This window comes from Morone saxatilis, unplaced genomic scaffold (genome assembly GCF_004916995.1).
Source record: "Morone saxatilis isolate NCDOM2014 unplaced genomic scaffold, NCSU_SB_2.0 Contig18, whole genome shotgun sequence".
NCBI lineage: Eukaryota > Metazoa > Chordata > Actinopteri > Moronidae > Morone > Morone saxatilis.
The window spans coordinates 4220233-4243453 of NW_023339740.1; the positions used below are offsets into that span (position 1 = coordinate 4220233).

The 23221-nt window shown below is 40.1% G+C and overlaps 1 protein-coding gene across 1 annotated transcript; it reads left to right on the forward strand.

The window, feature by feature from the left end:
- Nucleotides 1-2945: 2945 nt before the first annotated feature.
- Nucleotides 2946-22563, forward strand: LOC118328811 (carbohydrate sulfotransferase 11-like). The gene is made up of 3 exons (XM_035662722.1): nt 2946-3331; nt 13229-13308; nt 21115-22563. The coding sequence occupies exons 1-3, from the start codon at nt 3238-3240 to the stop codon at nt 21958-21960; spliced, it is 1020 nt and encodes a 339-aa protein (XP_035518615.1). The 5' UTR covers nt 2946-3237; the 3' UTR covers nt 21961-22563.
- The last annotated feature ends 658 nt before the right edge of the window (nt 22564-23221 follow it).

The following is a 23221-nucleotide window of genomic DNA, read 5'->3' on the forward strand; positions in this document are numbered from 1 at the left end:
GGCAAATTTAATAACAGATAATGAAACTATAAACTAACTGATAATAAGTGTACTTGTAATAATTACTGGAGTTATTTGTTATAGAGATTTCAGAGGATTTCTAGCAAAACTACAGCCTACTCCCATTTTAGTCAATTTCGTTTTGTTTCTCCTGCATGAATATGAGCAACATTTAATGACTTCGTTTCGAATTCATTTTCACGAGAAAACCATCTTTGTTATATCGAGATAACGAGATAATAAGTCGTTATCACGATATAACAGTGCAAAATCCATGGCCGTTCTCGGCTTCTGTAGTTTTATGTCTCTTTGTAGTTGTTTGCATCTCTTTTTGGTTGTTTTGCACCTTTTTGCGGTTGTTTTGCATCCCTTTGAGGTCATTTTGTGTCTCTTTGCTCCTGATTCAAATGAATATCTCTGTAACCTTTGACCATGTATTGATTCTGCTTGCATTATTGGTCAGCCACTGAGGGAATTTGCGCTGACTCCTGACCAGCCATAACCCACCGACGGTTACCCATCATTCCATTCTCAGACAGTAAACACTGACAGGCTTCACACCGTCTTGCCATCAGGCCTGGGGTTTGATCAGTCGCGTGGCTCCTAACCCAACCTGACTTCTCCCAGGGATCTGATCCATGATGCCTGGGAAGATGAACATGAGGAATGTGGAAAAGGTCAGAGTTCAAAAGCAGCTCTGCAGGAAGCCTTCTCTGTTCTAATAAGCTAAATTTGAGCTCCCGCCCTGCGATGGATGGAGCTACAACACGCCATCTGGTCGACCCCGTCTGGACCTGAAGGTTCAGAATGGGAGCCGTCGTATCACATGTCGGATTACAATCAAACTTTGGAAGCTTTGCCGCAGTCATGTGCTCTCTCCTGCGGAGGTTCAACTCCCTGTGATGCCTCAGTCAGATAGGATGAGTGTCAAATACATTTCAGTAGCTACTTTTTTTTTTTATCTTAGTCACTTAATTACTGATGCACAGCACATTGCGCAAGAGCCCAAGTTCCAAAGTGGATCAAGAGATTGAGATTTGATTGAAATTTGTTCCATTAGACGCATCCCATGAGATGATCTTTCTTTACACTGGCAAGACTGAAAGAACAGAATTTCCTGCGTAATCCTAGACTGACTGTTCGGGCACATCTGCTTCATATACAGCTCCAAATAGAACATTTTGGGGATGAGGACTGACAGAAGAAATATTATGATAACTGGGACAATGTTGCTATGAATTTCACCAGAAGTGCGTCTACATTACGGTGTAATCAGATTTATGATTTTATTTGTTGGGGGAATTATCAAAAACTTTCATACCACTCTAATTAAAATATTAATAATTTTAATTAACCTGTAGTATCAGGATACAGCTCTGTTATGGGGCTCAGTATTGGGTTTATAGTGACCTGACCTTTGTCCTACCTTTTGTTTTTGTTTCAGTTGAGTGTGGTGGGATGGCATTGCAATGGAGAATCCAGACAAGGATTGAACTGGGGAGTAGGCTATGTAAAATAAATGATTAAATATTCCTGAAAAAATGAAAATAAAAATAAAAAATGAAGTCATTCTTGCGATTAATGAAGTGATGTTGAGAAGATGAGAGGAGAAATCAGCAGCAGATGACTGACTACAGACCAATCCATCAACTTGTCACATTTTGGCCGAACATGTGGAACACTAAAGCTGCATAAAGACAACCAGACAGAATAGCAGCAGCTGTGGCATCATTGTGACTTCAAAATAAAAGCATCGCTGAACTTCACACTGGGAAAAGTGTGAAGTGAGAATTTAGATCTCAATCCTCAAACCTACTGCATCAAATTCACATATTCAACTGAAATTATGTGTCACATTAATCTGACCCTTAGTTTCTCAAACATGTAGTCTACATTCAATTTAAATCACTTTAATTTTCTCTAATTTGAAAGAACTTTTGGATACTTTAATATAGTAATTCGTTTTTCACACTATCTGTACTGTTTTAAGGTCAGTAAACAGTGGGTTCATTGCACTCTTTCATTTTGTACAGATCTTATGACTCTTATTAGGCCCACCACCACATCTCTCCCATTGCTTGTGTATCCTGTCATTTCTAAGTAAACAAATGAAGATGATAGATGTGGAGATATTCATTGAGTGAGCATAATATAAACTAATTTACTGAAAATATGAAAACACACAGGGCCCTTATAAAGCAACAATGCTGAACCTATTTTAAGCAAGTTGTTATTACATATAATTGAGATTACATAATCCGAAACTATATTCGGATTACATTTGAAAAAAAAATTATTAAATCATAGTATGTCAAGAATTATTTGACTACATTTTTCATTTTGTCTTTAAAAATGGAAATTTTAAAAATGATTTTTTTTTCATGATAAGCAATTAACTCTTTGGGCTCTGTAGATCTTACCAGGGGAATGGTGTACAATGCGTTTGAGATCAGAGCTGCCACACATCTGACTGACTATAATTCAAAGTAATCTGGCCCCAAAAACATTATTGTGGCATTATTTTACATAACTTGAATAAATAATTTAATAAATTAATGTGTTAGATAGTTTTAGATGACATAAAACTGGGGTGGCCAGGCATTTTGTAGGAGTGGCAGTCCCCACTAGATCCGCTCCTGGTCTGACCCAACACTGTACGGATTTAAATGATCTAACTTAGTTATGCATGTTCATGAACAAATCAAGTCTTTTTATATTATTGTTATATTTTGATATTATTGCAATTTCCTCCTTTTTATTTTGGACTGATGCTGTGAGAGGTCACCTGTAGCCGCTGGATAGTAGTTTTACTTTGAAAGGTCCGAGCGGATCTTTCTTCTTTTAAAGGCTCGAGCTCGACCGTGGAGGCGCTGCTCGAGTTTGGAGAGAAAGGGGTTAACGAGTCAGCCCACCCCCCCTTCCACACACAGACCGGTGGCCTCTGCTCGGACTGCGCGGACATGCAGCCTGTCAGTCAGTGTGAGCCAGCCGCCCGCAGCAATGTACGGTAGCCGTGAGGTACGGCACAGCAGCTAAAGCCGCGGTCCTTGCCCTTACCGCCGCTGCCACCTGCACACTGGACATCCAACGATGTACAGGGAGATAAGGAGCAGCGAAGGTCAGCGAGCCGGATCGATGCTCTTATCGGTGATAAAGTAGAGAACGAAAACAGCTCCTTTTTCGCATGAACCCTGGCAGGACTCGGCTCGCCTTGTTGGTCGTCTCCAAAGACTCAGGATGAGGAAACCCAAAGTCATCCGGATGGTTTTTGCCTTGTGTCTGGGATGTTTCATTATGGTCATCCTCTACTTCAACAGCAGTCTCAAGCCAGGTGAGCAGACAAGCTTGTGTCCAAATACATTGTTTCTAAGCAGTGGGGAAAGGAGGAGAAAGTCTCCACCGCACTTCATTCAAAAATGTCACATATTACAGTTGATTCCATCAGTTTATCACCTCACCTCTGCCAATAAGTTCAGGTCGTTAAGTCTAAGTATTTCCCATATATCGGCAGCAAAATACATCTAACAAAATGAGAATTTAGATCTGTTTCTGGATGTAGAAATATATACATACAAGCATAGGAGAAATACCCCAATTTTTTAGAATTTCATAGGATCTAACCAACCAAAGTCACATAAGCCATAATATAGGTTTTCTTCATTAATTTAAAACATATTTTTGACATTATAAATATATTTTAGCATGGAAACATGAATGTCTGTGTTGTCTAACAGTATGGCCTGTTTAATCAAACCCACTGGTATCACCTACTGTCAATACTGTAAGCCATAGCGATAATCTGATGCTAGTGTGTGAATGGAGAAAGTGGTGTTAGAAGGACTGACTCCCTTCCTACCATCATGTCCATCTTTCTACACTCCCACCCTCTGTCTGGATTTCCCAGAGAACCACAGATCTCGGTTGAGGAACAATTTCATTACAGAACTGATTAGTGGTCTGCTTCCTCTGCTACGTGGAGGGAGGCTGGGAGAAGTTGCAGCTGGCTGGTATAGCAGGGTTGGCCCTCACTGAGATCTGTTTCCACCTCTTCCAGGTTCCCTCTCTGCCACATACAATGGCCTCATTCAGACATGCCCAGCTATATCATGCACCAAAGAAGCGTATACAGCCCATACTGTGAGGGGGTTTGGGTTTTTAAGAGAGAGGTCAGTCAGTTCTGGATGTGTGTGATGTGTGACATGGAGCAAAGACTGTTCGGAGTAATTATAGGAACCTATGAAAGACCAACCTCTTGTGGAGACCAGAGGGATTCCATACTGTCATACTTCTGAGAAGTGTTTGCTTGAAATATGCTGTTACACCACTAAAGTAAAGTTTTGGGGCAATTGGAAGCAGTCAAGGTAAAAAACAGTCCCTTGGATGGTTGCGCACCAACAGTCCTTTCACACCTGACTTTCTCTTTGATTTTCAAGGAGAAACAATACAAGTCAGTGTTGACATGATGTGATGCCGATCACAATTTGACGTTCTTATATTGAACTTTACTGTATCTGCGCTGTTATATTAAACATGGATCACATTACTAGTTATATGTGAAATGCTTGCTCCTCTGACACTGAGTCTTTCAGCTCATTGTTTCGGTTTTATGGCTTTAACTGTTTTGGTTGACTCTCTTGGCTCTCATCTCGTTGTTTTCAGCTGTAACAGACGTAGCTGGTGAACATAATGGAGCATTAAGCAGCTAAAGAGCCAGATATTTCCATCAGGAGTGCTTGGAGACTAAAACAGAACTAAAAGCACAGTATTGGAACTGGACCATGCCTACATAGACGGCTTAGTGAGCGCAGCATGTTAGCAGAGCAATAGCCTGTGCAAAATGGAAGAAAATAGACTTAAAGTGTAAAAATAAGCTTCAGGTTGCAAAAACCTGAAAACCTAATTTCGCCGCCTGTGTAGACGGCTGGATTCATTCAAATAAAAGTGTATCGTTGTGTCAGATAGGTGTCAATAGGCAGCTGATTGATAATACGCTTTCCATATCACTTTAAAAGTTCATATGTTATCAGTGCTGACACCGGGGCCCCGTGGCCAAACAATCACTTAGTGTAGGTTTAAAGGTCCAACTCCGTCGCTTCACCCATCCCTTCCAAATGTGAAAGAGAAACTATACGGTGGCTGCAAAACGCTTACAGAACAGCTCATTCACAAATGATGACTGATTGCAAACTGTGAAATAGAAAAATGGATGGTGGATCAAGTTAACATGTTAGCTTCCTCCCTTTTGCACTTCGATTCTCAGTTCCTTTAAAGGTCAACAGTGTTGATACGATTTGTAGATGGTCAGTGGAACAAATTCTCATGTTTAAGTTTGCTTTAGTTGAATTAGACGTAAAAGCAATCTACTGATCACGGTGATTCCACTGAAATGAACTGATATTGTTTAAAATTATTTAGTTTTAAATGCTGGGATGTTCAGGTCTTTTTTTTTTTTAAACTAAGGCGGCAACAAGAGTAGTGGCTGCACTGTAAGCAGCACTGTTCAAATAGTTCACTGTGTACTTTTTATGTCCCTGGAGGATTACAAAGTATATCTACCAAGGGGAGAATTAGAGCCAAATCAAAAGTTCTGATTTTGCATAAAGCAGTCATAACAAAACATGGCTACACATATTTATTGTTATTGTTAATATTAAGAGCAACAAAAGGGGCAGTGGCAACAACCTATGTTAGTTTCTCTTTAAAACGTTCTGCTGACTTTGCTTCAAATCCTGATGCACTGCCCGTACACGTGTTCATGTGCTTAATTGCATTTTGCAGATGTCTAGAGGTAATTTTTTGAAGACATGCACAACCAAGCACAGGACACAAAGCACGTATGTTAGCGCTATATAAGTGAACGGTGAAACATCTGAAGGTTATTATTTTCCGTTTAAGAGGTTGCCTCTGGTATCTTGGTGTCGGGTAGCTTGAATGTAGATTGGAATGCATCTCATGTTTCAGGCATCAAAGCTGCATGTCAGCATTAAATCAGTTTAAATTGGGTTCAGATATGCAGCCAGTCTGTCCTATTTGCATTTGGAACACCTTCACCTTCCCTCTCTTGCTCCATCTGGGGTAAAGGTCATATTGTTTGTTCCAAGACTATATAAAGCTGCAAGAGAGCAGCCACATAACAAAGGAATGCACTGCCAAGTCAGAGTTGCACAGTGTAAAATTGTCTTGTTTTTTAATTGTCCTCTCTGCGCTAATCTAAATTTAGGTTAATTACATAGACGCAGAGTGGGTTTACTGTACATGTATCCTGCGCTGTCAAAGACACAGAGGATGGAGATAGTATAGTTTTATAGAACTTGAGAGGCCTCCCACACTCCAAAAACTGACCATTTTAACCAGTCGTGACATTACCCCGTCAGTTTTTATAAAAAAGTGCAAAATCTGTCTGTTGGGCTGACAATACGGATCATATTTCATATGTTAGACTGACTCAAGGCAGTGCGTCTTGAGTTCCAGAAGAAATGACTCATTATGATGGGTATTTCTCCCAATGTGTGGGGTCTTTACTACAAGGGCAGCTGTTTCTCCATAAAGTTTGCACAGGCTCAAGAGCTGAGGAGGAAAAAGGCTATGTGGTGAAGCTTGGTCTGGAATGTGCTATGTTGTGTTTTATAGTCAGGATCTTCTCCTGCATGTCCCCCTGGAAATGAAACCCAGAAACACTGATTTATATGTCGGCGGTAACATTTAAAGATACAGATGTTGTTGAGGATGTTCTAGCTATTACAAGCTGAACTTGAGACTATGGTTTGGGCCTTGCGGCTGCTGTCATTACTCTCATTCTGGAGTGGTACCCCCACCTCATACCTTCCTTGTCTGGGCTTGACTGGAGGCCACAACAGTCATAAAGATGAACTGTCAGCTTGATTGGAACAGCAGTTGCCAGTTGAAATCAGTCCTCTGTCCTCACTGCTGTCAGATCCTCAGTCAGGCTATCTTTGACAGGTCAGGGTGGCCCTGCTGTTCCAACCTGTTGTCCTCCAGCCAGCTGCATATTCATGGCAAAGAGTAGCTAGGAGCTGATAATTAAGCAAGTGCATGTTTTTTTTATTCCATTTAAACCATCTGCTTTCAGCGCCGAAATCCTTGAGTGATTTGTTCTCTCACTGTTGACATTGCTCAATAAGACCTCCACTCTACAGATTCTGTTGTTTCACTAAAATCTGTCTGCTGCCATGTGGTACCAAAACAGTTTTTAGCCACACTGACGGCTGAATGAGGAAAATAATCTCATTAACTTGCAATCTTTCGGTCGGAGACTTTCAGGCAATAACAGGTAGCTAATGGTGGCAGTCGGTCTATTTGTCCTCACTGACAAATGTTGGATGGATTACCATCAAATCTGGTTCAGACAGTCAAGGTCCCCAAAGATTGAATCCTAAGGACTTTAGTGATCCCCTGACTTTTCCTCTAGTGCCACCATCAGGTCAAAGTATTCAATTATCCAGTCACATATCACTTCATCTACAGTTGGACATATCAGCACCTCCTGACAGCAACAATGTCTTGGACAATTCCACCACACCAATGATTTTTTTTGACAGTGTGAACAGCACGAATCACATGGAGTCTGATCTAACCCCAACTGGTCAAGGCAGACAGCCACCCACCTAGAGCCGGGGTCTGTCCGAGGTTTTTTGCCTCTTAAAAAGGAAGTTTTCCTTGCTGTCATCGCCAGGTGCTTGCTCGTGGTGGGATCTGTTGTAAATAATGTCTCTGTAAATAATTTTATATGGAGTATGGTCTAAACCTACTCTATTTGAAAAGTCTCCAAATTGATCTGCTCAGTTCTGAATTGGGCCACTTTCATATGTGGTCCAAATCAGGTCTGATTGTCTGATGTGACCTCAGTGTGTTATATCAGAATTCATGTAACTTTTATGTCACTGCTCACATTTGTCATGTGAGTCACTTTAGGACTGTGACCTGTTAACACTGGAATATGATACAGGCCACAGTTAAAAGATAATGTGACAGTCATATCCGAGCAAACAATCATATCTGAGCAATAAATCAGAAATGAGTGCTAAGGCTTGCAATGTGTCTTGTTGATCGGTATTCTCTGGCACGTGGCTTGTTCAGAGCACTTGCAGCAGAATGTGGGAGGCAGTCAACTCCCCAGTAAATGATTAAAACATTGGAGAGGATTCAGGGGAGCAGGAACAGCTTGTGACATCCAACAGCTGCATATGTCAGTGCACAACATTTGATTTTCCTCAGTTTTAAAAAAAAATCATCACCCTGTTAGTTTGCAGAGAAATTTTTGCACTTGCAAACATTTAAATGCAGGCATGCTGGAACATGCAAAGGGATAACTAGCTAATATTTCAGTTAACCAACTATTGTACACCAGACCCTTGTAGCCCTGTTTTCTCTGAACAGGATGAGGAAGCCTCATATCTCACATCTGCATACATTCTTCTAAGACTCAATAAACAGACACTACACCACCCACATGCCTCTGCTTTTGCGCAGCCACCCTTTACACACACATTTGTGGCCTAAAAGGATCAGGCTTTCCCTTGGACAGTGTGTCTCTCAGTAAAACTGCTTTTTGGCAGGAGAGGCCTAGGAGGGGGGGAGGGGGCCCCAGTTTTCCCAGTGGGACCTAAACAGAGCTCCGTTTATGGCCTGGACAGGAGGAACACACATTAGCCTTTCTATATTTTGCATTTCCTAAGCCCTCGGTTCTATACGAGCCAGGAGGAATGCTGCAGTGTTGGGTCTAGACAGGGTTAAACCAACAGGACTATTCCTTCCTTTGAATAGGCCTAAGGTGGGGTTGGTGAATCTTCCCAATGGTGGAATTTGAGCTAGAACAGCATATGGATCGAGTCCATAGCTTGAGAAGTTGTGTGTGCCTTTGTAGCATTTTTTTCCCTTCACTTTTGGAGACACTTGCACACAAAAATATTGTCCTTCCTTCACAATGTGCAGTCCACCCTCTCCAGCTGTTCAGCTTTAACAGTTCAATCAGTTAAATCTCTGATCTTTCATCAGCCTCTCCATTAAATACCTCACGACAAAGTGTGGATTGTAAATTTCCTCTGCTTGCTGAGTAATGCCACATTAGCAGTGCAGTGATGATACACAATACACTCTTTCAGCCCAGTCAATGTGCCATCTCAGCGTGTTGCTGAAGCACTCACAGTCTGCCAGGTATTTGTCAGTTCCTAAATTATTTCAGACATTACCTCTGCTGACTGGTGTTTCATTTAAGAGGGATAAAAAAATAAGGAGTGGTCATGACACTGTTCATTCCAGTAATAAGCCATAGTTTGCACATTGTGACAGAGGTTAGTCCGCTGAGTGAGAGGATTATGGTTTTATTATGGTATTATGATTAGCTTTAATTTCAATGAAACTGTCCCTGTCTGCATACAGTCACCCGAGCAGCTATTGGGCAGCAAATGGCCGTGCCGTCATAAGGTTTCCTCAGCATCATAATATCTTATCAGGTTTCAAGTATTTTATTAATTATGTTCATCAAAATTCATTGTAATGAAAATCCACATCATGCACACTGTGAATGATTTATTGAGGCCTGCTCACACCAGCATTTAAAACGCGACATTTCCATTCCAATGAATTGTGGGCAAATTTAAATATGCAAAACCTTTTCTCATTGAGTTCAACTTTGGTAAACTTTGACTTGCATATTTGTGGCTTTGACCAGTAGAAAGCTGTCTTGACTGTGCTGCCCTTTTCCCCCCAATATATATGTATTTTAATGGCTTTTTTAAACTTTTTTGTGACTGGCTAACATGTTAGCACTTAGCCTGCCAGCTACCCTTGTTAGTATAGTCACTTTGCACCACATAAAAAATAGAAAATTGGAAAAGTGAAAAAAAAAATTTCATTTATCAGATCAATGTATAATTAAGATTTTTGGGTTGTTTTTCTAATTTTTCTATTTGTGAAATGTTGACGCTGGTAAGGTAACGCTGAAAGAGTCGATGGCTGAAAAACTTTGCATTCTGTGGTGTCAAAAACTAAACCTGAAATAAAAACACATGGACATTCTAAAAATGATAATGTAAATTGTGTGTGTTTTAAATCTCAGTGATTGAAATTTCCTTGAACACAACACCAAGCAGTTCACTGGGATGGACAGAAAGCAGTCGGCAGTATTTTTGAGTTGCCCACAGTATGTGATCTGTTGGGTGGGTAATTCAAACACATCACAGGTTCATTCCTTCAACACTCATAACTCAGTATGAAATATCGCATGTAAGATCAACTTTGTATCCTTCATATACTCAATTATTCCTCATAGTTTGGTCATAACTACACATTCAGTCTCACTGGCAGTCTCCACCACGAGTGTGTCAGTGGGTTTACAGCTCATAAGCTGCTTGGCACCCATGACTGGCCCGATCACACCACAGTGTGGAAACACACACACGCACAGTAACTCAGCTGAGTCTTCCTGTAGTCTCAAAATTGTGTGTCAGTGCTTCATTCAATAATAACTGGGCTCTTATATGCCACTAATTAGCATCATATCCTGTGTATTTGTAAATGCAGTCGCCTACAACAGATGACAAATGTTATTGCTGCCTCAGCAACTCTGGAGCTTAATACAATGCAGAGAGGATATGTATTATTTAATAAGGCTCTTCTGAAAGCAATAAAAACATACTGAAGTTAATGGGACATTAGTCTGATTGATGACACTGCAGTTGAAACAGATGTCTCACTCCTTTGCTCGACATTGAGTTGGATTGATTCTTGACTTTGGAGCTGTTTACAGATGTTTACTCCAGTGAAAACTAGCTTTTTCTCTCAGTGAGGAAACTGCTGTCACTTTTTTGTTAATGCATGGGCAAGGCACGTCTGAGGAACATTTGTGTTGCAGGACCAAATGCTGAAGTGGATATCATACCAGCCATTTTTGCCTGTCTGTTCAAGAGTCACATATAAGGCCTCCTATCTTTTGGCTGATAATGTCTCACAGTTCAGTAAACACTGTGTTGGGGAAGAATTGTGTACTGTCATGAAGACACCTGGAGGCTTAAACCACTTTAAACTGATCAAAGTTAGGCTATGTTAAAGGAGTAGTTGGACATTTTAGGGAGAAATGCTTATTCACTTTCTTGTTGAGAGTTAGATGAAGATCAATACAACTCTCATGTCTGTCTGTTCAAAATGAAGCAACCAGCAATGAAGCAAGCTTAGCTTAGCATAAAGGCTGGAAACCAAAAGGAAAGATTTCAGTTTTTGTACAAATCATACAAATGTGTAATTGGTGATACAACATGTCAATTAGTGAGCTTTAGAGGTGGTAGTAGGCATTTGTTTTAACCCATGGACAGAGTCAGGCTAGCTTTTTTCCCTGTTTCCAAGCTTTGAGCCTAGCCAAGCTAGCAGTCCACTGGCTTTAGATTCATGTTTAACAGACAGTTGGTATAGCCCCTCTCACCTAGCAGGCAACCCAGCGGACATTCCTTCAACAGGTAATGGCAGAATCTAATCTATTTAATTTATCTTAAATGAATTTATTTTAGTCAGGGACCATAACCATGATAAAAATAATTACTGCCATGGGATGTACAGGTTACTTAAGGCCTCTTTTTATCTTTTGGACATAAGTAGCATGCAATTGTCACATATCTCGATTTAAAAAGCATCTGTATCCACAAGGCTGCAACATGGCACAGATCTGTTGGACGCCTCTCTCTGAACAACACAGCTGTGTGTTATTTAACATCACACACCTGTGGCTCAAAATGTGATTCTTCAAATGAGGAATTGTTTTTAAAAAAAAAAAAGAATGAGCTCCTTGGCAATGTTTGAAAGACTCCTGTTGTTCCTAAGTGTACCAGTCAGAGACCTGCCAGTAGTTTCTTAGAGTGCTACCTGTGCTCATCTCTGGGTAGACTGATCGTTGTAAATGTAACTGCAGAATACTTAGGAGGAAATGGGGGATTAATATAAGAAATGGATGTAATAACTCTTGTCTGTCAAAGATACCATATAATGCAACATGTTCAACATCTTGAGAAATAGGTATATTCACTGTATTGCAGAGAGTTGCATCATAAGATTGGTACCATTCTCATATCTGTCTGTTAGATATGAAACTACAGGCAGGAGACAGTTAGCTTAGCGTTGCATAAATAGCCTACTCCACGAACTCACTGCTCCCAGCCGAGAAATAGTCCGTTAAATAGATACACTTTAGTTTTTGTACAGATTAAATAAACAAGATGTAACTTGATTTTAAGTGTATTTCAAAAAATGGCAAATTATTCCTTTAATATAAAATAGACACAGAAGACACAGAACTCATTTCTATCCTGTTCTGTTGTGTGACTGCGGCAACATTTGATTTAAATTGAAGTTTACAATGTATTCGATTTCATAGCTGCAATCTGTAGCACTGCAGCGTTGTTCACAATGTTTGCCCAAATGTAATTCTAGATTCAAGTAGTGAAACTGTGCCTGTGGCTCTGTGAAGCTGTGTAATCTGATGCTGGAGTGAAAACACATCCCTGCAAACAAGAGCTCAAGCTTGTACACAGCAATGCTTCCCAACATACTCTCCTGGGTCCTTTGGCTTCTCTTTCTGCTTCTCTTCAACCCAGAAAGTCTGACAAAAGTCACTTTAAATATAGAAGGTTGAATGTTGGACTGCCAAAGCCTTTTTTTATCTACCATTACAAGAGCACTGGAGCAGATCAAACTGTGGCAATAACAAACCAATAAAAGTAGTTTGCTCTCTAAGTTTCTACTGTTTTACATTTACTCTTTTTTAGTACACCACACAGTATCTATCTTTGCAACCTATAGACTTGATAGGTGCATACAAAAGGTTTTTCTCCTTCACAAAGAACAGGCTGTGGTCAGTTTGGATTCTACTCACTTGGATTTTATTCATGACCTACATTTACTGTGGAAAAAAGTAGCATAACCAGTTTCTCCACTGTCCATCCATGTACTTATTTTGTTCCAGACATGTCTTTGCTAAAACATTGTAAAATTAAAGCTAAAACCAGCTTTTTTGACCGTCACACAAGGTCAGAAAAGCTGGTTTGTGTTTGAGGATATACCATAAATTATTAGTATTTGTTAACCTTGTATTGGTGTTAAATATGCAGTAAGTGCTATTGTTTCATAATGCACTAGTCTGATTGTTGCTTCAGCCAAACACATCTATGCTTTGGAATCGCTTTCAGTCAGATTTCATGATATTTGTGTTGTGTTTCCTCAGTCTCGGAGGCGGCCGGTGACAGAAGCAGTGGGCAGAAGTCGAGGAGGAGTCCTCTACAGACGCTTTATGATGGTGACCAGGTCAGTTCTCTCTAGCCACGATCCCTCCAACAGCCTGTAGTATCAGCCCTTAAGGCCTAGCCGGAACTCGTTCCGCACACATTACATATTTATTTGTATTTATTCAGTCTTACCTGCATTTAGAATGAAAACTCTATTTGAGCTCTGATTGATAAATTAAGTACTCTTGGCAGAGGTAATGATGGCTGGGCAATTTATGACCCTGAATCCTTGTGAGGGTTGAAAGAACATGCGCTGAGCCATGCTGAAGCGGGGGCAACGTGAATCCCCAAGTTGTGAGCCACTCGGCCAAGTGACCCCCTATAACTGATCTGCTCCAACAAGTCCCAGGAACCAACATCCAAAGCCAGATCCAAAGAGCCCAGTCTATGAAACAGACTACGGATACTGCGCCAGAACTCCCTCAAGCTCCCAGGCCTCCTGGTACCGAGGACAGAGCCTTGACGATCGACACAGATAAGTCCACCCCAACGTATTGAGAGGGAAGTTTTTTTTTATTTTATTTTTTATTATAATTGTTTTCCTACATTGTATAATATTGGACAGACCAGAATTTAAAAACATAAAAAGTTGTACATTTATTTACAGTGTAAGAGTGGCATGAGATTGGATTATAATTAAATATTATTCACTGAGGGGAATGACTTTCTGTCAGTAGTGACAGAAGAAGAAACAATTAGTGAGTGAAAATAAAAGGCCAGGGTAATACTGGAAGGTTTAACATGCATGTTTGTATGAATAAACGTATTATGAATTTAAAGCTAATATGTTTGTTTTTTGCTAAATAGTTCAGAATGAGTGTGCAGCAGAGGGTTAGAAAACATTTTGTCACAGTTAATATGGACAAATATAGATAAAAATGGATGTCTCCAGGATACCCATAGGTTTCTAAAGAGGGATTGTAAGGCACCTCTGACGGCTTTAAGCCTAATATAATTTAAACAGGTGGATTCTATAAAAAATCACCCCCTATACAGTTGTCATGAACAGGGAATTTGGCTATATAGACCAAAACAGTTTTTTGTACCAGGCTGTAAACATATTTATTTTTGCTGTAAATTTGTCCATTTTAATATGGGCCTTTGTGAAGATTGACTCTGGAGCCAGCCTCAAGTGGCCGCTCGAGGAACCGCAGTTTTTGTTACTTCTGTGTTGGCTTCATTTGCAGCCACGGAGGTCGCCACTTGGTTAGAAATCAAGCAACTTGCTAGAAACCAGTCAAGATATTTTTAAAGCTTCTTGCCAAATACCTGTTTTAGTCAGTCTGGTCAGGTTAGCTAACAGGATACATGGAAAGCCAGTGCCAAACAGCTAGCAGCCATGATAAGAGACAAAGTTAGCTTCACAGGCAGCATGGGTCAAAAGCACAGAAACCCCTTCACACAAGTAACGCTAGTATACAAGAAAGTAGCGTTAGCATAAACTGTATCCTGCTGTTTGCGTGCTGCACGAGTTAAAGGCACAAAATCATGCTGTTTCCTTAAAATATGCCAGACATTAGATATATACCAGATGTGTTACATTAGAGCAAAAACTCATATTACCGTAGTGTAAACAGGCAAAACATCAGTGATAACAAACTGTGTGAATACAGGTGTTGGGTTTCCAGATGAGCTCACTTGGCTCAAAAATATCATCTGTCCTAAACTAAAACTTTATATTTTTGTGATAGAAAATAAACTGATACAATGACATAGTGATGACTGACAAATAGATGCTTTAAATCCCATTTTCAGTATAAAATACATTATCAGCTTCAGCAGGTATTTCCTGTGGTGGCAGAAATTGTAAAGTTGTAATTGGATTGTTTAGAAACATAAAAACAAGTCCAAATGATCTTTGCCCAGATTTCAGTGTACAGGGGATTGATAAATCCTGCTAACTGCTGTGAAACCTAATGTAATCCTCCTTTTGTAGCAGTGTTTTCTAAGGCGACTTAGTTCCTTTAAAGTGAATGCCATTTACATGAGGTCTACATTATGTTGTCCAGCCCCTGTTTTGCATTCACGGTCAACTGTGTCATTGTTTCCCAGCTTACTTGGTGGATACTGTGTCTGCAGCATCTAGACTTGTTATGACATTTTTATAATGTGATCAACTCACAAGACCCGTGTGGCTTCAAGGCTAACAACTGCAGAAACCCTGGAACAAATGGGAACAATTTCTTTGCTGTCAGCTGATGAACGATTACAGCTATTTGCTATCATTAGTGAGTGCATGACTAGTTATAATGTTGAGTTTATTTGTCTTATTATTAAATATTATTATTAGAGTGTCCAAACAGTGTTTTTCCCTTTACAAGGGGGGTTCTGGCTTTAAATCTCAGTCCAGAGGGCTTTATAAAACTTTGCATAGGATCCATAGCAAAGGTTTTTGGCGACAAAAACAGTACTGTACACATTCTGCATGCAATTTTTGCCTTATAAATCACAATCAACTTTAAAATGTGCGCGCTTAGACAAGCCTCATATTTCTCACTCCCACAGTACACCATAAATGGTCAATGCAGAGCCCTCATGACTATTAATATTCTGTAATTGGGAGGATGGCAGCAGTTTTACAAACAAAATAAAGTTTGAGAGGCTGATGGTTGCAGTTCTGTCAGCAGTCATTTCAACAAACAGGACATTTCCTGAAATGAAACGTGATCAGACAGTGGATGCTAAAAAGTGCACTGCTGCAGGCAAGAACACACCAGAGCACACCGCTTCATATTTGTAAAGCATCTATAAACACGCCTGATGAGACTGTACACTGAATATTTGTCAAAAAAGAAACACTGTATTTTAATCCTGCATGCAGTATACATGTGCTTGGCCCCTGTCCAATGAAACAAAACATTTTGAAAATTAATTTAAATTGCATTGGTGGAAAATACATAGCAGTATTCAGAGATTTTATAAAAATGTCCAATGCACTGTTCTCTAGTTGTATAAAGTTATTTCATGCACTCTTTTTTTTTAGGCCTAATTGATGATTAAATGTAGCTGTAGGCTGATGTGCCCCTCTGGACCAAATAAATACATAATAACTACAATTATTGCATGTATTATTGCTGCTGCTGTTATTCTGGTAATTCTTATTATGAGAGAATTACCCACCATCCTCCTGTTTAATGAGGGATGACATCATTGTCTGAGCCGTTTTTTGACTAGAATTTAGCTTAGACCAATAAAACCTGTTCACAGTGACCTCCTGTTATCCTCCGTAGCAGGGACATGCTGAAAAAAGACACTGCTGTTGTTTTTCAAAGATAACTTCCATTACCCTCGATTGGAGAAGTATAAGCAGAGGTTACAGACACGGATATGGCAAAACCTCAGCTAAAAAGCAGAAGAAACTAAGACTGTATGCCACATTAAGCTACCACTAGGTGAAATTCGGGTGAACCTTTAGGAATCTTTAAGGTTTGGAGAAAGTTTCAGTAATTTCTCTAGAAGTGCAGCGGACAAATGTCATGCTAAGGAAAAAACATTTATTTAACCAGGTAAGACCCGTTGAGATCAACAATCTCTCTTCCAGGACAGCAGCAACAAGCGTTCGAGAAAACAACAATAAATACAATAAAGCACATAAGGTAGACATTAACATGTCGATATATTACAATACAAGCACCAATTGATGTATTCATCATTGTCCTTAGAGCTTTATTTTATGGTTTTATCACGTTGCATCAGATTTCCTGGAAGCCATAGTTGTTTAACTATGTTGTAAGCTAACTGCTGAGTGTGGTAAGCTGGCATTAATGTGGTTTTAATGAAGCTTGTGTTGCACAGCGTTTACAGTGACAGTACTGTCTAAAGAGAGAAGGCAGAATGGAAGAACTGTACAAAGCTGATACTAAAGCAGCACACAACGGCAGCTGAATCAGAATGATTGAAATGTCCAGTTCTGACTCTGAAGGAAAAAATGTGATGTTAAAGTGATAAAGGGTCTATAGACAGCCACCTTGACATTAAATAATAGGATAAACACAGCAGTGCTGTAGTCCTCGAGCCTGAGAACGGACTTGAGGACTTGTCTCTGACTATTCTTGGAGTTGTTCATCCATCTAAAAATTGACATTGTCCGCCTGGTAACCATGGTACCAGGCAACCAATTATCTCATTTGCAATGGAAAAAGCATTATTTTTATTCTGTCTCGGCCTTGACTCTGTCATTTGGACTTGGCCTTGGCTTGGACTCAAAAGGTTTGTTAATAGCTGACTTGTGCAATATATGTGCATTTTGAACAGCGTAAGTGCATATAGCTATTGAGGACAGTGGACGGCACAACAGTACAAAAGCTGCCATGCTGCTTTCATGTTTGAACCTGAGTAGGAGTAAGCAGAGGTATGCAGGAAAAATAGGTGCATGACTTTAAGTTGTTAGCCTCTTAAACCCAATCCAGTTAAATCCATCAGTCTGGCACCAGCCCTTATAAACCATCTCAGCTGAAACCTTGAGGAAAGTATCTCTTTGTGATGTCTTTATCGTTGTAATATTTCTCATATCAGGCACAGCTGCTTTGATGTTGTTTTATCCTGCAGAATGGTCAGCCATCTTTGTTGGATTACACCAGTGACATTTATGGAGGAGGATTTATGGGTGTGAACGGGCCCTATCAGGGAGCTCAGTAACTTTAGAGTTGCATTTGATGAGCGCAAGAGAACAGTTATGTTTATGGAGGCACTGAACACTCCAGGGAAAATCTGCAAATAGTATCTGTTTGGAGCTAATTACACAGAGATCCGACCACGTACAACCTCATTTCCATTGTTGTAATGAGTTTTGAACAACAATAGCGTCACTGCATCGCTGGCTGCTGAGATATTAGGATTTAAAGTTCCCCGTTTGAACCCCTACTGTGTTTTGGAACAAAAGCACATTTTATGTTGAATACACAGATGACTCAAAGTGCCAAAAAAAAATAGCTTGTCGGCACAAAAGGACTGTTGTGGTTCAATTTATTACAATGTTTGCTTTTTGAAATTAAAGAACTAAGGGGGGTTTTCTCTAATAAACACCCCTGGGTGGGGCTCTATATAATCACTGTCTCTATAAATCCATACATACTTGCAGATGTTCATCTATGTGAATGTTGGAGCCGTTCTTGGAGACACGGAGCAGTAAAAGCAGCACTGCAGCAGCTGTTTCCAGTTAAATCTCCCTGTGAGGAGTAGGAAGGTGTACATGCCAGAAAACAAAGCAGCTCCAGCAGACATCATTTACTTTTAATTGCTTGTGATATTTTCTTTGTACCTTTCCACTTAAACGATTCCCCGTGGGAGGAAGCTGCTAAGCTGTCTGGATGGCAACGGGCAGTGAACTGGATTAATGCAAGATTATTTATTTACACATGTAAATACAGCATGTATTTGTCCTCCTTTGCTCATGCATGCTGCGTTTTTTGGATGTGCAGCAGGCAATTAAGTGAAAGTGAAGGAAATGGAGCATAATGGACTGCAGACCGGCATCCCATTTATTTTGATAAAATAAACCCAGCTCTATAGACCATTGAACATGTTATATTATTGATTTCATCTTTTGACCAGTTATCAATGGTTTTGATTTGAATGATAAACAGGATTATAGCATAATGAAGAAATTTTGATAGAAGATAAAGAATACTCAAAATATTGTAGGTTAGATGGTTTACAGCCTAAACCATCTAACCTACAGTAAGATGATCATATATAGACAGACATTCAGAGAATATTGATACTTTTATTAAGATTCTCATATTTATTCTATTCAGATTCAAATCTTAAACCTTGGTTGCTAAACTTCATTTGGAGTTGTGTTTCTGGCCACCTGAAGTCCAATATTCACTGTCCTTTTAGCTTGGTTGTAATCTCCAACTCCTGAGGGAAATATCTTTGTGTCTGTTTGTTTGGTGCTGGACAGATATTGTACAGTGGGTTTATTGCAGCCACCTGCAGCATCTGAAAACAGTGTCAACGAGAACACTGAGAATGAACCAGAACAGAAGGTTCAGGCCGTAAAACCAAAACGATGAGGTGAAAGTCTCTAAAACGTGCTATCTAGCTAAAGGGAATTGCTGAGTTGGGTGAAAATTCCCTGTGGTTTTGTCACTACCAACTTTCACTTTACACATCATTTGATTCTTTGTTAATATTAAAATATTGTTTATTGCAAACATTTCTGTAACGAGTGAGAGAACGCAACCCTAAGAAGTTCTTGAAAAACAAATAACTCCTTCACAAATTACAATTCAGATTGTGTCTTATGTTATGTAACCATCTTTGTGCACCAAAACATCTTTAATTTAAGTGTTATTTAATCTAATGTCAAATCATAGGATAAACAGTCTCTTCTGTCTTTACACTGCTTTCAAAGGATCTTGCATAGATTATACTGGTTTAGTGAAAAGCAGAACACATGGATTTGGCTACCTAGTAAATCTTGGATTAAACTTGCACTAAAGTGCAGCTTTTTGCTACATTTAATACATGTATATGTAGCCAACACACTTAAGAAGATTTTGGCATTCTCATTGAATGGCATGTTTGTTGTGTGGTGCATCCTGGTGGCTATTTAAATATACTCAGAAAACGCTATTAAATTGAGCATATTGCTCACATGAAGGGATTGAAGTCCAAGCTGGAAAGACAGTGTTGTACACATATAGTACACAAACTTCTGCTGACAGAGAAGGGGCAGTGTTGGCCCGACAGTCTTTGGCCAGTCCAGTGTGTCCTTGATGTTCCAGTGTCTGCCAGTAAACACAGAGAGCCACACATAGTGTCAGGCACCGAGTCAAACCGAGCGACTCGGGGCTCCGACCGCTGCAGTGGTGAGCCAGGCTGAGTAAATGAAAGAAGTAAATAAGGCGTTTGTGCCACGAGGAGGCCAAGCTGAACTGGCTGACCCGTGGTTTTATTAAGGCAGTATGCGGATGGCAAGGGATGGACCATGATTAAGACCTCCAGAGGAGAAGTATCTGTAAATACACTTTCTCACATTCAGAGAACTTAGTAGGTCTTGGCTCTATGTAGATGAGCAGGATTTCTGTTCCTCTTGGATAACTTTTACATTATACATTCTGCCTTGTATTTCTCAGTATGGCCTCCTAGGGCTGACTTAAAAGTAATACAAAAGTTCCACTGCTGTCACTTGAGTCAGTGGCAGTTGGCTCTGAAGACTCGGTGGTGCCCCATGTACCAAGACTGAGCTGAACAAACTGAAAGGTCCTCATATTAATTCTGTTTTGTATAACTTTGGTCTTATTTTCATCGTTTTGGCTATCATTTCTATTAGTTATGATAATAATAAGATGCTGGATTTAACAGATGTTTAGCATTATGCATTTCTGCTTGGAAATGATCAAACAATTATCAGAATAGTCATAGATTAATTTTCAACTGATTCATAATTGCAACACTGTTTTTTGGAGGTAAAAAGGAAAGAGAACCTACCCAAAATGTCAGTAGCTGACCTTCATTGCACATGGAAACAATGTGCACACAAGTGTGGTCAATCAAAGATGAAGCAAGAAGTCAGATGGATGTTTGGCTTATAATTTTACCATTTATCATTGTTTTCGCCTACAAATACGCTGGGCCTAAGGGTTTGTTTGAAACCTGTCTGATTGCTCGTGTTTTTTCCTTAGTCTTTTTTTCCTCATCATTCTGGACGCATTTCCAAATCTTAGCAATTAACTTGAAGAGTACAGTGATATTATAAATTATGGCCCAAACTGTGTAAACTGGAATTATCCTTTAAAAGTAGACTTGTGATAGCTTCACCTGTTATTACTGATAAATAGTTCCTTTTGTCTAATTCTTATTTTCCTTTTCACTGTAGGTTGAATCACCAGTACAGGTGATCCATCAGGGCCGACGGGAGGTGTTAGAAGAAGCCTGCCGCTCCTACACCCGCAAACGCAGAGTCCTGATCCCGGAGGACCTGAAACATGTCATCGTGGACGACCAGCACGGCTTGCTGTACTGCTACGTTCCCAAAGTGGCCTGCACCAACTGGAAGCGGGTGCTCATGGTTCTGACAGGTGTCACCGGGTCCCTCCGAGACCCACTGGCGATCCCCGCCAATGAGGCCCATGTCCCAGGAAACCTCCGCACTCTGTCAGAGTACTCCACCTCCCAGATTAACCAGCGCCTGCGCTCCTACCTGAAGTTCGTGTTTGTACGCGAGCCCTTCGAGCGACTGGTGTCTGCGTACCGCAACAAATTCACACGGAGCTACAACACAGCTTTTCATAAACGATACGGCACAAAGATAGTGCGGCGTCACAGGCCGGACCCACAGCCAGAAGCTCTGGAGAGAGGAAACGATGTCTCCTTTGAGGAGTTTGTGTATTACCTGGTGGACCCCGCCACCCAGCGTGAAGAGCCATTTAACGAGCACTGGGAGCGGGTGCATTCGCTGTGCCACCCCTGCCTCATCCACTACGATGTGGTGGGTAAATACGAGACGCTGGAGCAGGACTCCCGCTACGTGCTACAGCTGGCCGGGGTGGAGGACCAGGTCAGCTTTCCCACCTCGTCCAAGAGCACCAGGACTACAGGAGACATGGCGGCCCAGTTCTTCCACAACATTAGCCCCTTCTACCAGAAGAAGCTGTACAACCTCTATCGAATGGACTTCCTGCTCTTCAACTACTCTATACCAGCCTACCTCAAATTTAGATGAGGCTGGGTTTTGACTTGAACTCATGGAGCTTGGACTTCATTGTAGGCCTTAAATGGACACTGCAAATACTGTTGAAACTGTATATTAATTAGGAGCCCCGCAGACAGAACATCAGGCTAAAGAACTTCTGTGGACAGGAGAGGACATTTCATCTCAAGATGAAAGTTGTTGCCTAAAGAAGGCAGATGATATTTTACTGTAAGCGGTGATCCAGTGGATGTCGGTCACTGCCTTTGAATGTGTGTAATGCCATTCAATTTTTGGTTCAATTTCGGTTGTTGTCTGCTGTTAAAAAAAAATTATTTGCACAACAAATGTAATCTCTACAAGGTGCAGTAGCATAATTAAACTATTAAAATCCTTTTTAGACAGTGAATGTCTCCAAACATATGTGCCTTTGAACATGGGCCTTTTTTTCACTTCAGCAGACAATGGCAACTTTTGTAACTGTGACTGTTTATTTGTTGATGTAGGAAGAGATTTTTGTGTAACTATGATATTGTCTTAATTTATTGTGTTATTTTTGACTCTACAAAGTCAGACAAACCAAAATAGGTATATAGTTTCTCTCACCATTTTCAAATAAATGCATTTCAGGAAGAATTTGTTTGTTGGTGTGAAGTTCTGAAGGCAACAATCCTGATATACTGATATTCTCCAGAAGACAGCAATCATGACTCACATGTCAGTCTTTTATTTCAATGACAAATCATGGTTGCAAAGATGTCATCTAGACGTTTTTACAAATGTGAGCACTACAAAGTCCGATCAAGCTTGATGTCACTGTGAAAATAGGATTATTACCATCTTTGGATACTATTTTCAGATCAGTAAAGACAATCTTTCTAAAAGTGCATATCAAACAATTGAAAAGGCCAAGTACAGAGAGATCCATACTGAATTATTTGTTCACAAAAATAGCACAAAGAAAATATCTGTACTGTTAATACCTGGAACACATACTAACGTAGAGACAGTTAAGTACAACAGGCTATATTCAGTGGCACTGTGCTGCACAAAAAATGAATATCCTGTAGAAATTTGGCAACACCAAACTTAGAGTCCATAGGAACACATCAGAGAACTGAAGGCTTATCACGGTTTAAAGGCACACATCTACATAAAATAAACACAATAAAATCTAGCATTCATCCAGACAGTGCAGCATGTGATTTATGTTGAATACATTTACACTCAATTCTATATTATTATTGCCTTAATACAATCATTTGCCATCTAACATTTAAGAGCTGACAATAGG

Excerpts from the sequence above, each read along its gene's own strand:
- LOC118328811 (XM_035662722.1), top strand. The coding sequence starts at position 3,238 with ATGAGGAAACCCAAAGTCATCCGGATGGTTTTTGCCTTGTGTCTGGGA. Across the intron at positions 3,332-13,228 it reads CAACAGCAGTCTCAAGCCAG|TCTCGGAGGCGGCCGGTGAC; the intron begins GTGAGCAGACAA and ends GTGTTTCCTCAG. Across the intron at positions 13,309-21,114 it reads CGCTTTATGATGGTGACCAG|GTTGAATCACCAGTACAGGT; the intron begins GTCAGTTCTCTC and ends TTTTCACTGTAG.